The sequence below is a fragment of the Mixophyes fleayi genome, chromosome 7, assembly GCF_038048845.1.
Source record: "Mixophyes fleayi isolate aMixFle1 chromosome 7, aMixFle1.hap1, whole genome shotgun sequence".
Classification (NCBI taxonomy): Eukaryota; Metazoa; Chordata; class Amphibia; order Anura; family Limnodynastidae; genus Mixophyes; species Mixophyes fleayi.
This window is the reverse complement of record NC_134408.1, coordinates 116,008,916-116,025,541: the sequence shown is the minus strand read 5'-3', so window position 1 is coordinate 116,025,541 and position 16,626 is coordinate 116,008,916. Positions and strand designations below refer to the sequence as shown.

Here is a 16,626-nt window from a genome sequence, read left to right as displayed (position 1 = left end):
CCATGTCCATGTCTTCTTGTGATTTTAAAATACATTCCTATATTACTCAAGTCACAGTCTGTTCCCAATTGTGATGGAGACCCCCTGTCAGCAGGGATGTAGGAACCAGGGGGGCAGAGGGGCAATGACCCCCCCCCCATGATTTCTGTTGGGTGGGCAAAAACTGTGTCTACACAGTCTACACAGAAGCCTTCATGCTACTTTCTGAAGTCATGGTATCTGCTCTAAACTTGTGAAACTGTTTTAAATGATAGATTGTCTTAGTATAACTACCACATGTTCTTTAATAGAGATTGCCTTAGTATAGATTCTATACAGATTGATTGAATTGTTTATTTAAAAAAAAAGTGTTTATTTAAAAATAAACATATAATAAATAACCTGTTTTGGTGATGAACAATTTTTCACTTTACTTTTACCATAAAATTTGTCCGGTGCTTCCAGTAACAGACATGTGATACAGCAATTTAAATTTATAGCACATATCATAACCAGAGAGGCAGTAACTGTAGATTTAAAAATACTCCCAATCCAATGAGATTAGGCTGTCAACGAATAAAAACTAGGTTAACGACTATGAAAAACGTACATTTTTAAGATGAACAGTTGAATTTATATATCTTTCTAACAGCTATTGTACTAATTGGTAGTTAATATTAATAATATTTAGTAATGTATGAAAACATTTTTGGACAACCCCTCAAACAATGCCAAAAATTAACATAGGATTGGGATATCTACAGTCACTGTTAAAACTGTCGTAAAATGAGATACCAAAAGCAAGAAAATGGGGCTCCAAGCCCTAGAGTAGTCCTCGGCTTTTTGCCCCCCATGAAAATGTTCATTCCTTAACCCCTGCCTGTCAGTTAATTGTTTCAGATAGTTGTCCTTCTGGTCCACATACAGTATACAGTACATAGACTGTATCCTTTATTCCCTCACATGGAATTGGCTCATGTTGACCATGTTATTTAATTTGAACTATTTTCCTTTAATATGAAATTTCCTTAATTAGTGGTTAAGCTCACAAGACGTCTGCTAATATGTGTATGTGACAGATGCACGTTTAAATTCACAGCAATAAACATCACAATGTGTTTTACTCCACCAGATGTGTTTAAAAAAAAGTGATGGCAGCAAACAAACATTTGTTGCAATTATGGCTTTTGTGGTACGTTGTTATAATATCTCTCAACTGTCCTTTTTTTTGGAGGCGCAGTACTCTTGGACCTAACTCCTTCTATCGCTATTTTGGGTTTGTTGTATATGTCAGTGAAAATAAATTTAATTATTTGCAGAAAAACTATCTGAGGTGTTTCTGGTTTTCTGTGAGCTCATGAAAAAGCATATTTTACCTTTACATAAATTGCTGTTATAAATCCTGCCGGCAAAATGACTGGAAATCAGCAATTTTACAACACAGCAAGTTAATACATTTACCTCTGTAACTCATTATGACAGACAAGGAGAATATAATTATGACTGGCAGTGAAAGAACATATCTAGTGTGGGCAGCACGGTGGCTCAGTGGTTAGCACTTCTCACAGCACTGAGGTCATGAGTTCAATTCAATGGCCTTATCTGTGTGGAGTTTGCATGTTCTCCAAGTATTTGCCTAGGTTTCCTCAAGGTGTTCTGGTTTCCTCCCACACTCCAAACAAAAACATACTAGTAGGTTAATTGGCTGCTATCAAAAATTGACCCTTGTCTCTCTCTCTCTCTCTGTCTGTGTGTGTGTGTTAGGGAATTTAGACTGTAAGCTCCAATGGGACAGGGACTGATGTGAATGAGTTCTCTGTACAGCGCTGTGGAATCAGTGGTGCTATATAAATAAATGGTGATGATGATGATGATGATCTTGTGGGACCTGTAACACAGAACCTAAAGAAGCATAAAGAGCAGGGCCCAAGTAAAAATATAGTGAGAACACACTTGTAAGTCAGGCTGTACCCAGATTTTACTAATGGTCATTTTTGTATGGCAATTTTATTTCTGCATTTATTTCTGTAGAAAGTCCAGAAAATGTGAAAAAAATTTAATATGTAATCATGTTATTTCAATTGCTTGATAATAAAAATCAGTTTAGTAATATCTTGTTTAAAAATTTCAAGAATATAGAACAGCTGTATTATAAGAACACAGATAGTCAAAAAGATTTATTTGATCAATATGTTAATAAGCTGGTTTTAGTACAGAGACATTCTGTCACTTGGCAAGTTTGCAATATTTCATTCATTGGATAACATGTTGTTATAAATGCTTTAGATGCTTTGGCAGAACAACTCCCATCTTTGCAGTCATGTTTGGAAGCATGACCCATCCTATTTCATCTTTTAGCACCCTGTAAAAAACGACAGCCATCAAAATCTAATTTTTAAATATTATGCAAAATTAACTAATGCATTTTTTAAAACTTATTTTGTTCATAAAATATTTTGATTTTGGTCTCTTAGGCATCTGAATGTTCTCAGTTCAACAGATGTATATATATATATATATATATATATATATATATATATATATATATATTTTTAAACAGTGATGCATATATATGGCTAGGGAACAGTATATGATTAACAATAATAGCCTTAAGTCGATTAACTTTTTTTTAATTAGGTTCATGTTAGATAATACTTTTTAAAAAAAAAAACATATAACAGGTCTCGCAAAGGTACATTTACTGATATTAAATGTAAATAATAATGCATGATAAAGCCAAACTATGGCCACACTTTTTGCTACACATTTAACAAGTATAGCCCCCCACTCCAAAAAATACACCCAAGTACGTCATCTTTCATTACACTTATCCATGGCTGGCACACATGCCATATTGGTTCTGCGAACTGAGCAGATAGTCTCTGCCTAGTGATTGTTATGTTACAACTTCTTGCACATGACTAATGCCATCTTGTTCTCGATGGAAGCCATTTTGGTTGTACATGGGGTCACAAAGGCAAACAGCCATGCACAATGATTATGGGTGAGATAAACACTGTGTAAAGAGCAGTTTGTGCCCAATGTGTTTTTTTACCTGTGTTGGTGAATTGTGAATAGTGCTTAAATGTTTTTTACTGCTAAAAATAGACGACAAATAATGATTAACATTTAAAGGCTGTTGGTGAGAGTGATTACTTGCTGTCAGCACCATCCAATCAGACAATTGCTACAGTCATAATGCAGCGTAGGAGGTGTTGTTGTTACTTTATTCTACTATCACTATTAACTGTCTTTCTTTCTCTCCCTCAAAATCCTCATCCATCCATCCCCCTATGACTTAAATGTTGTATTTTCCTATGTTTGTTGTTCTTCCATTTGTCTGTTAAATACTATCAATGTTCATGCCATGTGCTTGCAATTGTGTTTTCCTCTGTCTTGCCATATTTTTTCTATTCTCCGCTTCTTTTTTCCATCTTACAATCTCTGATTATGTAACTACTCCAAACTCTTTGTTCTTTCCTGTACCTCTTATGATGTCACTCCCTCCCTACGCCTGTTTTCCATCTTCTCATCTACTTGCCCCTTTCCTCTCTATCACTCACTCTCCTCCTACATGTCCTCTTCCCCTCCATGTTCTTTTTTTCCAGGCTGACGTCTGAGGTTACTGGAATGGGCACGCTGTAATTTCCTCTAATGAGTCTTCCTTCTCTGACCCTTCTGGCCTCTGCCGACTGTCTTCAAGAATTTTTACTTTATTTCATCTTCCCTACTACACTACAGACCTGTATGATAAGCGCAGGACTTGCCAAAGCTGTTCAAATGATCATGTGTGTAATTCCATGTAGCTCCAGCATGTGGCACTACAGTCACATAGGAATCCACTCACAACTGGTCAGACTGCATTACATTACAAACAGACCTGCACATATGTACATCTAAGAAGTATTGCAATACATGCATGATAAGTGGTGATCTTACAATAACATACAAACCACTACATACTGGTCACTACATATATGTTCTAGCTAGATTCAATATTCAGCATATTTAACATTACATTTGGTGTTCACGCAGCAGCACATGCATGCGACATATATTTTGATAAAGGACTATGCATCCTCTTTGCCTAGGGCATAGCATAATTATAGGGAATTGGAAAGTCCATTGTCCTCTAACGAATTATCTGCTGCTGTTTCATTTTATTTATTGTGTTAATTTTGAATGGATTGATAATGTGATACTGAACGTAAATGGATTTGTGTTTAGTCATTTGGTAATTAACATGTTCACATCACATGTAAAGTCAATAGGGCTTTCTTAATAAACTAGTACAAGTAGTTCGCTTGTTATAACCCATAATGACCATTCAGATATTAGCTTTTATTACATTACTTTACACTGCCAGAAACTGATATCTGATTGGTTGTTGTGAGTTCCAGTGAATGATTACTCTTTGCACCACATTGTTCACTAAGGCCCCATAAAATGAGGTTATTCTGTTCAAGTTTAAGAGGCCAGAAACCATCCAAAGACAAAAGTAGTAGACACAGGATGCTGCACACAGAATATGCTCTTGTTTTCAAATGGTGTACACGAATTACAACCTCCCACTGACGTTCCTTGTGAATTCCATCAACATATCTTTACAGAGGTTAAATGTCTTTGAAAAACCCCTGCTAGTTCGGCATTCCTCCCCTCATGTATCGGGGAGGGTCAAAGACAGACCTCTCTCGTCTTATATCTGTCAGCACTGCAGGACCTATGGCTGCAATCCAATAACAATGGGGATCCAGAGAAGGAAGCCCCCCCATAAAGTACAGGGGAGAGAGGTTTGCATAACTAACAAGGAGGTGTACGGTTCCTCTAACACTGGGCTCTTTTGCTATTTATAAGGCACAGCTCAAAACAAGTATAAACAGGATAGTACACTTAAAACTCAGAATCCATCTTAAAGTAGCAAAGCACTACAGACCCTCCCTACGATCTCCTTCATATACAACCCTCACTCTTTTACTGAAAAGATATAGCCCCAGGCATCTGATAACATATTTTCTTCTGTATAAATTATATTCTTTCTTCAGACTTTAGATAACAATCCCCAAACACCACCTATGTACATAAGTATCTCTTGCTTAAAGTCATATAAAAATGCTTCCCCCATTACCTCAGTACACAGATTATTTTGCTTCATATTCCATAACATGTATAATTCCTTTGCTCCAGACACATCTGATTTTACTGTTTCTTGTTTCATTATTGGGGCTCTCTTAGCTTCTGGTGTTTCCGTTGTGGAATGAAATTTAGTTCATTTAAGTATGATAATGTTGTCTTTCTTCTTTGAGATTGATGTGTATGCAATAATTATTTATTCAAAAAGTCTAATATAAATTATTCTGTGCACGTTCAAGACTCTGTCTGCTTATTTCTCAATGCAAATATATTTGGAAAGTTGTAGGAATCCAAATACATGGTGTAAAACTATAATCACAATATTGGCCACCTTCCACCTCAATCCACTTCTCAATAAGATGCTGTTGTATACACATTTGTCAAAAAACAGCAGTCATCTGAGTTTGTGTAACATGTGTGTGTGTGTGTGTGTGTGTGACACAAAAGGTTAATCACAGCAAACCCGCCTGGTCTGTCTAGCAATGATTAAAATCTCCTCTTTATATCACATGCTTACTATTAATCCCAAACTGCCACCAGAATAAAAATTATAATGGAAAAGAAAATAATTCATGTGTAAAATAATTTCAATCAGTTTCATCATGAAGCCACATGGATGGCCACATTATTCTGTGCACGACTCAATAGCACCTTTACAGGCCAATAGTCCCAGATTGTGTGGAATATTGTTGTACAAACTAGCAACATCCAATGTCACCAATTGTCATCCATCTTCTAACGGACCAAGAGAAGACAAACATCTTATAACATCGGTGGTATCTGAGATACCACCAGATTCTGCACAATAGGCTAAAGATATATATCAACAAATTGTGATATCGGTTGGCACAAAGAACCCCTGGCTGAAATTATAGGCCTCCCCGGGGCATCCACTAAACTTTTGTGGACGTTTGGTAACGTACACAATATCTGTACCTTCGGGTGTTTCTCTGTAAGAAAATAAACCGTTTCCTGTTCAATATTAGCTGTGATGATGAGTCCCAGATTAATAATCTTATCGATATCACTTTTAAATTGTTGAGTGGGATCAAAAGTACATTTCTGGTAACCAGATACATCAGAGTTGTTGCAAAACTTTTCTGGAATAGCTATCAAGATCCTGTAGGACGATCCCACAACCCTTTGTCAGCAGAGCGGATAACAAGGTTTCTATCAGCACTTAATGTTTTAATGGCTGCCCTTTCGTCAAAGGACAAATTATAATAAGAGATCTTTTGTCTTTTAACATAGGTGTTTGTGTCTCTTTTTAATAATCAATAAAAGTATCAGGCAATACAATAGTGCTGTTAGGGTCAAAGGTGCTACTTTTAGTTAACAATTGTGTTCCTCTTTGTGGTGTTGCTGTTAGTTTGTTCAGAAGGAAAGAAATTGTGAAGTCTTTAGAGGCATCCAAACTTATACGTGTCAATCATCCAATCAAAATCATTTTGTTCAATGGTTAGGAAAAAGGACAAGCCTTTATTCAACAACGAAATCTCTGCATTAGAACAAACATGCAGTGATAAATTGAAAATCGCTGTACTCTCTACATTTATGAGGTCTCTGGTTCCTTCTTCTTTCTATATTTTGTCTGGAGAGTTTTTTGGTTCACGCCGTGAGCGATTAACACAAGTATTGCCAAATTGAGATCCACTACATGGAACCAATTCATCAGCAACATTTGAGTCACTTGCAGAAGTTTGTGACCTGCTGTCCAAATCGGAAAAAGGGGCCGTAAGATTGCGCTTAGATTGGCGTGGAAAAAGGTGTTCACACACCTTCAATGTGACAGCATAACAGAGTTGGTGTCTTTGGGCCTGATTCATTAAGGAAAAATAATCAAAATTAAGCAAGTAATGATGGACAGCTGATCAATATAGTTTCTAATGGTCTCATTTTACAGTATGCATCCTCCCATTCCCAGGACTGCCCATTGACTGAAAATGACACAGTGTAGAATGTTATTACATACAATCAGAACTTTCAGATATTGTTCTGTCACATTCACCTGCTCTTCCATTGCCACAACCACTAGTATCTTTCAAAGCAAAATGTTTTTCCTACTACACACACATCCACTAGCTCCACCCATATGGCAACTAGCCAAGAGGTTTGTCACACCCACCAGCCACATCCATTTCATCACACATGGATGATATAGGGGGGGGGGGGTCATTGTGACACTATTGTTACTTGACTTTATAAAGGGAGATGTCTGGCCATAAGACGTGTTTACTACAAGCAGAAAGCAGTAGGACCTGACAATGTGAGGGCTTTGACGAAAGGGTGAGGTGATAACTTGCTTTTCAGGGAAAAGTCATCTGGATTCACGTACCTTGGGCAGGTAAGGAGCTGTGTGGATACTCTGGTGTGTATTTCTGCTCCAGTCAATAGATACAAGCCCTTCTTATTGTCTGTTTGCTTATTGACCTTTTTTAATTAATTCTCATTCCGGCTACTCAAGGAGAAATTAGTGTAATTCTCTTTTAATTTTATATTTTTAATACAATTGTACTGCTTCAGAAAAGAAAAATACACTATTGATTTAAGAGTAAAATATAGATCTAAAAGAGGGCTTTCCAAACAACCCCTTCTGGTTTACAGTTTGCTTATTAACCCCTTTTTTCAAGGACAATTAGTCTAATGGAGGTGTAAACAAGCCACAAGGATAACAGAAATTGATACATTTTCTAGGTCTTGTGATGCATTTTTCATCTTCAACTAGAAGCACAACTGCAAAAAACATTTAACTAAAGGAAGGGTAATTATAGAGAACAAAGAGGTGGGAGAAGACCATTGTGAGGATACCGGGCTTAGCGTAACCTTCTGGGGTGCACAGCTGGCCTACCCGGTACCTATCCACGGTTCAACATCACCCAGGCAAATATCCGAAAACAACACAAATAAGTTTATTTAAAAAAAGGGTAGCACAAAACCGCAACAACAGATGTAAATAATAATAACTTGCAACAAATATCATCATTACAGTCTGGCATAGACAACATACAGGGTATAATAAAAACACCTCAGCGGTATCCTTGTTACTTTAAGGGACTGCTGCCTCTCTTTTTTAAGACTAACAGCAAACGTAGTGGCCCAAAGTAACTGTCACTCCGCTTTCGGCGGACACAGAGCTCCCCAAGCCCTGGAGAGGTAGATCAGGGCACGGCAGTACTCCAGGGACCGATTGTCCCTTTCCTGTCAGGGGCAGAGATTAATATATCTCAACGCCAGCCTGACCTCAGCTATCACTCTTAAGTGAATGCCAATTTGCTGTCCTCTAGAGCTATCTTTTAAACCCAGAAATGTCCTTATCAGCAATTCCAGGACCAGCCTGATTGGTCCTTTGTTTCCTTTACCTTTTCACAGGTAAACATACAGACCAGGAGATAGCAGACGAATCATTCCTGATTTAATTAAGAACAGATATTGTAATGTGGCTATACAGCAAAAATTGTTTAAACAGAGATCAGGATCCAGACACCTTTACATTTAAATACACAATGCCTTCCTCTGTAATTAAACCTATAGCTCTGTCTGTAGACCCATTTCCCATGCTAGCACACTTAGATCCACAGCTAATCGAAGACAGGAAATCCCCTAGTGTGATGTCCATTCATACAGGACTGGTGGACAATAACCCTTTTGCCTAGACTGAAACAATGGACTAGTCTGCATGCTAAAGATGCAAGCTGGTAGTTACTTCAAAACAGAAGAACACGCTACAACGATAATGGGTACATACTTCTAGGATAACTGATACATTTTCTAAGGCTCCTTGTACATTTTTCAACTTCAAATACAACTCCTCAAATATTTTAAGCACAGGAAGGAGGTGTAGAGGAAGAAAAAGCTACAATGATAACGGGTAAGTGGTATCAATGGGGATTTTGAAATCTAATAAAGAGGTAAACAAGGGATTTGGGGGAGTTATTAGTGGATTAACAGAGCCTACAAGGATTAACAGCCTACATGGATTAGTAACCAAGGGAACTGGCTGAAGAACAAGCTACAAGGATAATGGGTACATTCTTCAAGGATAATTGATACATTTTCTAGGTCCCCTGGGGCATTTTTTATCTTCAACTACAACTCCTGAAAACTTTTAAGAACAGAAAGGTTAAGTATAGAGGAAGAAGAAGTGGGAGAAGACGAGGTTGAAGAAGGGAGCATCATGGTGAGTGGGAGGCTGTGGGGGAGACGAGCGTACGGAGATTAGAGGCAGAGGTACGGAAAGTGGCATCAGTGGGGATTCTCAAATCTAATAAAGAGGTAAACAAGGGATTTGGGGGAGTTATTAGTGGATTAACAGAGCCTACAAGGATTAACAGCCTACATGGATTAGTAGCCAAGGGAACTGGCTGAAGAACAAGCTACAAGGATAACGGGTACATTCTTCAAGGATAATTGATACATTTTCTAGGTCTCCTGGGGCATTTTTTATTTTCAAATACAATTTCTCAAAACTTTTAAGAACAGGAAGGTTAAGTCTAGAGGAAGAAGAAGTGGGAGAAGAAGTGGTTGAAGGAGGGAGCATCATGGTGAGTGTGGAGTTTGAAATCTAATAAAGAGGTAAACAAGGGATTTGGGGGAGTTATTAGTGGATTAACAGAGCCTACAAGGATCAACAGAGCCTACAAGGATTAACAGCCTACATGGATTAGTAACTAAGGGAGCTGGCTGAAGAACAAGCTACAAGGATAATGGGTACATACTTCAAGGATAACTGATACATTTTCTAGTGCTCCTGGTAAATTTTTCAACTTCAACTACAACTCCTCAAATCTTGTAAGCACAGTAAGGAGGTCTAGAGGAAAATCAAGCTACAAGGAAAACGGGTACATTCTTCAAGGATAATTGATACATTTTCTAGGTCACATTATTATTATTTTCAACTACAACTTCTCAAAACTTTTAAGAAAAGGAAGGTTAAGTCTAGAGGAAGAAGTAGTGGGAGAAGAAGAGGTTGAACGAGTAGGCATCATGGTGAGTGGGAGGCTGTGGGGGAGACGAGCGTACGGAGATTAGAGGCAGAAGTATGGAAAGTGGCATCAGTTGGGATTTTGAAATCTAATAAAGAAGTAAACAAGGGATTTGGGGGAGTTAGTAGTGGATTAACAGAGCCTACAAGGATTAACAGCCTACATGGATTAGTAACCAAGGGAACTGGCTGAAGAACAAGCTACAAGGATAATGAGTACATACTTCTAGGATAACTGATACATTTTCTAAGGCTCCTTGTACATTTTTCAACTTCAACTACAACTCCTCAAATATTTTAAGCACAGGAAGGTGGTGTAGAGGAAGAACAAGCTACAAGGATAACGGGTACATTCTTCAAGGATAATTGATACATTTTCTAGGTCTCCTGTGGCATATTTTATCTTCAACTACAACTCCTCAAAACTTTTAAGAACAGGAAGGTTAAGTCTAGAAGAAGAAGAAGTGGGAGAAGAAAAGGTTGAAGGAGGGAGCCTCATGGTGAGTGAGTATTTTGAAATCTAATTAAGAGGTAAACAAGGGATTTGGGGGAGTTATTAGTGGATTAACAGAGCCTACAAGGATTAACAGAGCCTACAAGGATTAACAGCCTACATGGATTAGGAACTAAGGGAGCTGGCTGAAGAACAAGCTATAAGGATAATGTGTACATACTTCAAGAAAAAACAGATACATTTTCTAGTGCTCCTGGTACATTTTTCAACTTCAACTACAACTCCTCAAATCTTGTAAGCACAGGAAGGAGGTCTAGAGGAAGATCAAGCTACAAGGAAAACGGGTACATTCTTCAAGGATAATTGATACTTTTTCTAGGTCTCCTGGGCATTTTTTATCTTCAACTACAACTCCTAAAAACTTTTAAGAACAGAAAGGTTAAGTATAGAGGAAGAAGAAGTGGGAGAAGAAGAGATTGAAGAAGGGAGCGTCATGGTGAGTGGGAGGCTGTGGGGGAGACGAGCATACGGAGATTAGAGGCAGAGGTACGGAAAGTGGTATCAGTGGGGATTTTGAAATCTAATAAAGAGGTAAACAAGGGATTTGGGGGAGTTATTGGTGGACTAACAGAACCTACAAGGATTAATAGAGCCTACAAGGCTCAACAGCCTACATAAATTAGTAACCAACGGAACTTGCTGAAGAACAAGCTACAAGGATAACGGGTACATTCTTCAAGGATAATTGATACATTTTCTAGGTCTCCTGGGGCATTTTTTATTTTACACTACATCTCCTCAAAACTTTTAAGAACAGAAAGGTTAAGTCTAGAGGAAGAAGAAGTGGGAGAATAAGAGGTTGAAGGAGGGAGCATCATGGTGAGTGGGGATTTTGAAATCTGATAAAGAGGTAAACAAGGGATTTGGGGGAGTTATTAGTGGATTAACAGAGCCTACAAGGATCAACAGAGCCTACAAGGATTAACAGCCTACATGGATTAGTAACTAAGGGAGCTGGCTGAAGAACAAGCTACAAGGATAATGGGTACATACTTCAAGGATAACTGATACATTTTCTAGTGCTCCTGGTAAATTTTTCAACTTCAACTACAACTCCTCAAATCTTGTAAGCACAGTAAGGAGGTCTAGAGGAAAATCAAGCTACAAGGAAAACGGGTACATTCTTCAAGGATAATTGATACATTTTCTAGGTCACATTATTATTATTTTCAACTACAACTTCTCAAAACTTTTAAGAAAAGGAAGGTTAAGTCTAGAGGAAGAAGTAGTGGGAGAAGAAGAGGTTGAACGAGTAGGCATCATGGTGAGTGGGAGGCTGTGGGGGAGACGAGCGTACGGAGATTAGAGGCAGAAGTATGGAAAGTGGCATCAGTTGGGATTTTGAAATCTAATAAAGAAGTAAACAAGGGATTTGGGGGAGTTAGTAGTGGATTAACAGAGCCTACAAGGATTAACAGCCTACATGGATTAGTAACCAAGGGAACTGGCTGAAGAACAAGCTACAAGGATAATGAGTACATACTTCTAGGATAACTGATACATTTTCTAAGGCTCCTTGTACATTTTTCAACTTCAACTACAACTCCTCAAATATTTTAAGCACAGGAAGGTGGTGTAGAGGAAGAACAAGCTACAAGGATAACGGGTACATTCTTCAAGGATAATTGATACATTTTCTAGGTCTCCTGTGGCATATTTTATCTTCAACTACAACTCCTCAAAACTTTTAAGAACAGGAAGGTTAAGTCTAGAAGAAGAAGAAGTGGGAGAAGAAAAGGTTGAAGGAGGGAGCCTCATGGTGAGTGAGTATTTTGAAATCTAATTAAGAGGTAAACAAGGGATTTGGGGGAGTTATTAGTGGATTAACAGAGCCTACAAGGATTAACAGAGCCTACAAGGATTAACAGCCTACATGGATTAGGAACTAAGGGAGCTGGCTGAAGAACAAGCTATAAGGATAATGTGTACATACTTCAAGAAAAAACAGATACATTTTCTAGTGCTCCTGGTACATTTTTCAACTTCAACTACAACTCCTCAAATCTTGTAAGCACAGGAAGGAGGTCTAGAGGAAGATCAAGCTACAAGGAAAACGGGTACATTCTTCAAGGATAATTGATACTTTTTCTAGGTCTCCTGGGCATTTTTTATCTTCAACTACAACTCCTAAAAACTTTTAAGAACAGAAAGGTTAAGTATAGAGGAAGAAGAAGTGGGAGAAGAAGAGATTGAAGAAGGGAGCGTCATGGTGAGTGGGAGGCTGTGGGGGAGACGAGCATACGGAGATTAGAGGCAGAGGTACGGAAAGTGGTATCAGTGGGGATTTTGAAATCTAATAAAGAGGTAAACAAGGGATTTGGGGGAGTTATTGGTGGACTAACAGAACCTACAAGGATTAATAGAGCCTACAAGGCTCAACAGCCTACATAAATTAGTAACCAACGGAACTTGCTGAAGAACAAGCTACAAGGATAACGGGTACATTCTTCAAGGATAATTGATACATTTTCTAGGTCTCCTGGGGCATTTTTTATTTTACACTACATCTCCTCAAAACTTTTAAGAACAGAAAGGTTAAGTCTAGAGGAAGAAGAAGTGGGAGAATAAGAGGTTGAAGGAGGGAGCATCATGGTGAGTGGGGATTTTGAAATCTGATAAAGAGGTAAACAAGGGATTTGGGGGAGTTATTAGTGGATTAACAGAGCCTACAAGGATTAACAGAGCCTACAAGGAATAACAGCCTACATGGATTAGTAGCCAAGGGAACTGGCTGAAGAACAAGCTACAAGGATAACGGGTACATTCTTCAAGGATAATTGATACATTTTCTAGGTCTCCTGGGGCATTTTTTATTTTCAAATACAATTTCTCAAAACTTTTAAGAACAGGAAGGTTAAGTCTAGAGGAAGAAGAAGTGGGAGAAGACGAGGTTGAAGAAGGGAGCGTCATGGTGAGTGGGAGGCTCTGGGGGAGACAAGCGTACTGAGATTAGAGGCAGAAGTACGGAAAGTGGTATCAGTGGGGATTTTGAAATCTAATAAAGAGGTAAACAAGGCTTTTGGGGGAGTTACTAGTGGATTAACAGAGCCTACAAGGATTAACAGTTTATAAGGATTAACAGCCTACATGGATTAGTAACCAGGGGAACTGGCTGAAGAACAAGCTACAAGGATAACGGGTACATTCTTCAAGGACAATTGATACATTTTCTAGGTCTCCTAGGGCATTTTTTCTTTTCAACTACAACTCCTCAAAACTTTTAAGAAAAGGAAGGTTAAGTCTAGAGGAACAAGAAGTGGGAGAAGAAGAGATTGAAGGAGGGAGCATCATGGTTAGTGGGAGGCTGTGGGGGAGATGAGCGTACGGAGATTAGAGGCAGAAGTACGGAAAGTGGCATCATTGAGGATTTTGAAATCTAATAAAGAGGTAAACAAGGGATTTGGGGAAGTTATTAGTGGATTAACAGAGCCTACAAGGATTAACAGCCTACATGGATTAGTAACTAAGGGAGCTGGCTGAAGAACAAGCTACAAGGATAATGGGTACATACTTCAAGGATAACTGATACATTTTCTAGTGCTCCTGGTACATTTTTCAACTTCAACTACAACTCCTCAAATCTTGTAAGCACAGGAAGGAGGTCTAGAGGAAGATCAAGCTACAAGGAAAACGGGTACATTCTTCAAGGATAATTGATACATTTTCTAGGTCTCTTGGGACATTTTTTATCTTCAACTACAACTCCTAAAAACTTTTAGGAACAGAAAGGTTAAGTATAGAGGAAGAAGAAGTGGGAAAAGAAGAGATTGAAGAAGGGAGCGTCATGGTGAGTGGGAGGCTGTGGGGGAGACGAGCGTACGGAGATTAGAGGCAGAAGTACGGAAAGTGGTGTCAGTGGGTTGTTTGAAATCTAATAAAGAGGTAAACAAGGCATTTAGGGGAGTTACTAGTGGATTAACAGAGCCTACAAGGATTAACAGTTTATAAGGATTAACAGCCTACATGGATTAGTAACCAGGGGAACTGGCTGAAGAACAAGATACAAGGATAACGGGTACATTCTTCAAGGACAATTGATACATTTTCTAGGTCTCCTGGGGCATTTTTTCTTTTCAACTACAACTCCTCAAAACTTTTAAGAAAAGGAAGGTTAAGTCTAGAGGAAGAAGCAGTGGGAGAAGAAGAGGTTGAACGAGTAGGCATCATGGTGAGTGGGAGGCTTTGGGGGAGACGAGCGTACGGAGATTAGAGGCAGAAGTATGGAAAGTGGCATCAGTGGGGATTTTAAAATCTAATAAAGAAGTAAACAAGGGATTTGGGGAAGTTAGTAGTGGATTAACAGAGCCTACAAGGATTAACAGCCTACATGGATTAGTAACCAAGGGAACTGGCTGAAGAACAAGCTACAAGGATAATGAGTACATACTTCTGGGATAACTGATACATTTTCTAAGGCTCCTTGTACATTTTTCAACTTCAACTACAACTCCTCAAATATTTTAAGCACAGGAAGGAGGTGTAGAGGAAGAACAAGCTACAAGGATAATGGGTACATTCTTCAAGGATAATTGATACATTTTCTAGGTCTCCTGTGGCATATTTTATCTCCAACTACAACTCCTCAAAACTTTTAAGAACAGAAAGGTTAAGTATAGAGGAAGAAGAAGTGGGAGAAGACGAGGTTGAAGAAGGGAGCATCATGGTGAGTGGGAGGCTGTGGGGGAGACGAGCGTACGGAGATTAGAGGCAGAGGTACGGAAAGTGGCATCAGTGGGGATTCTCAAATCTAATAAAGAGGTAAACAAGGGATTTGGGGGAGTTATTAGTGGATTAACAGAGCCTACAAGGAATAACAGCCTACATGGATTAGTAACCAAGGGAACTGGCTGAAGAACAAGCTACAAGGATAACGGGTACATTCTTCAAGGATAATTGATACATTTTCTAGGTCTCCTGGGGCATTTTTTATTTTCAAATACAATTTCTCAAAACTTTTAAGAACAGGAAGGTTAAGTCTAGAGGAAGAAGAAGTGGGAGAAGACGAGGTTGAAGAAGGGAGCATCATGGTGAGTGGGAGGCTGTGGGGGAGACGAGCGTACGGAGATTAGAGGCAGAGGTACGGAAAGTGGCATCAGTGGGGATTCTCAAATCTAATAAAGAGGTAAACAAGGGATTTGGGGGAGTTATTAGTGGATTAACAGAGCCTACAAGGAATAACAGCCTACATGGATTAGTAACTAAGGGAGCTGGCTGAAGAACAAGCTACAAGGATAATGGGTACATACTTCAAGGATAACTGATACATTTTCTAGTGCTCCTGGTACATTTTTCAACTTCAACTACAACTCCTCAAATCTTGTAAGCACAGGAAGGAGGTCTAGAGGAAGATCAAGCTACAAGGAAAACGGGTACATTCTTCAAGGATAATTGATACATTTTCTAGGTCTCTTGGGACATTTTTTATCTCCAACTACAACTCCTCAAAACTTTTAAGAACAGAAAGGTTAAGTATAGAGGAAGAAGAAGTGGGAGAAGACGAGGTTGAAGGAGGGAGCATCATGGTGAGTGGGGATTTTGAAATCTGATAAAGAGGTAAACAAGGGATTTGGGGGAGTTATTAGTGGATTAACAGAGCCTACAAGGATTAACAGAGCCTACAAGGATTAACAGCCTACATGGATTAGTATCCAAGGGGACTGGCTGAAGAAGAAGCTACAATGATAACGGGTACATTCTTCAAGGATAATTGATACATTTTCTAGGTCTCACATTCTTCAAGGATAATTGATACATTTTCTAGGTCTCTTGGGACATTTTTTATCTCCAACTACAACTCCTCAAAACTTTTAAGAACAGAAAGGTTAAGTATAGAGGAAGAAGAAGTGGGAGAAGACGAGGTTGAAGGAGGGAGCATCATGGTGAGTGGGGATTTTGAAATCTGATAAAGAGGTAAACAAGGGATTTGGGGGAGTTATTAGTGGATTAACAGAGCCTACAAGGATTAACAGAGCCTACAAGGATTAACAGCCTACATGGATTAGTATCCAAGGGGACTGGCTGA

The 16,626-nt window shown here is 38.8% G+C and overlaps 1 protein-coding gene across 17 annotated transcripts in view; it reads left to right on the top strand.

Annotated features, from left to right (window-relative positions):
• PCBP3 (poly(rC) binding protein 3) overlaps positions 1 to 5,340 on the top strand; it is a 56,946-nt gene extending 51,606 nt beyond the window's left edge. For all 17 annotated transcript variants that reach the window (XM_075180470.1, XM_075180469.1, XM_075180479.1 and 14 more), the window contains one exon: positions 3,588 to 5,340. In XM_075180470.1, coding sequence (XP_075036571.1) covers positions 3,588 to 3,624 — 37 coding nt within the window. In that variant the 3' untranslated portion in view covers positions 3,625 to 5,340. The remainder of the gene's footprint in view (positions 1 to 3,587) is intronic.
• The last annotated feature ends 11,286 nt before the right edge of the window (positions 5,341 to 16,626 follow it).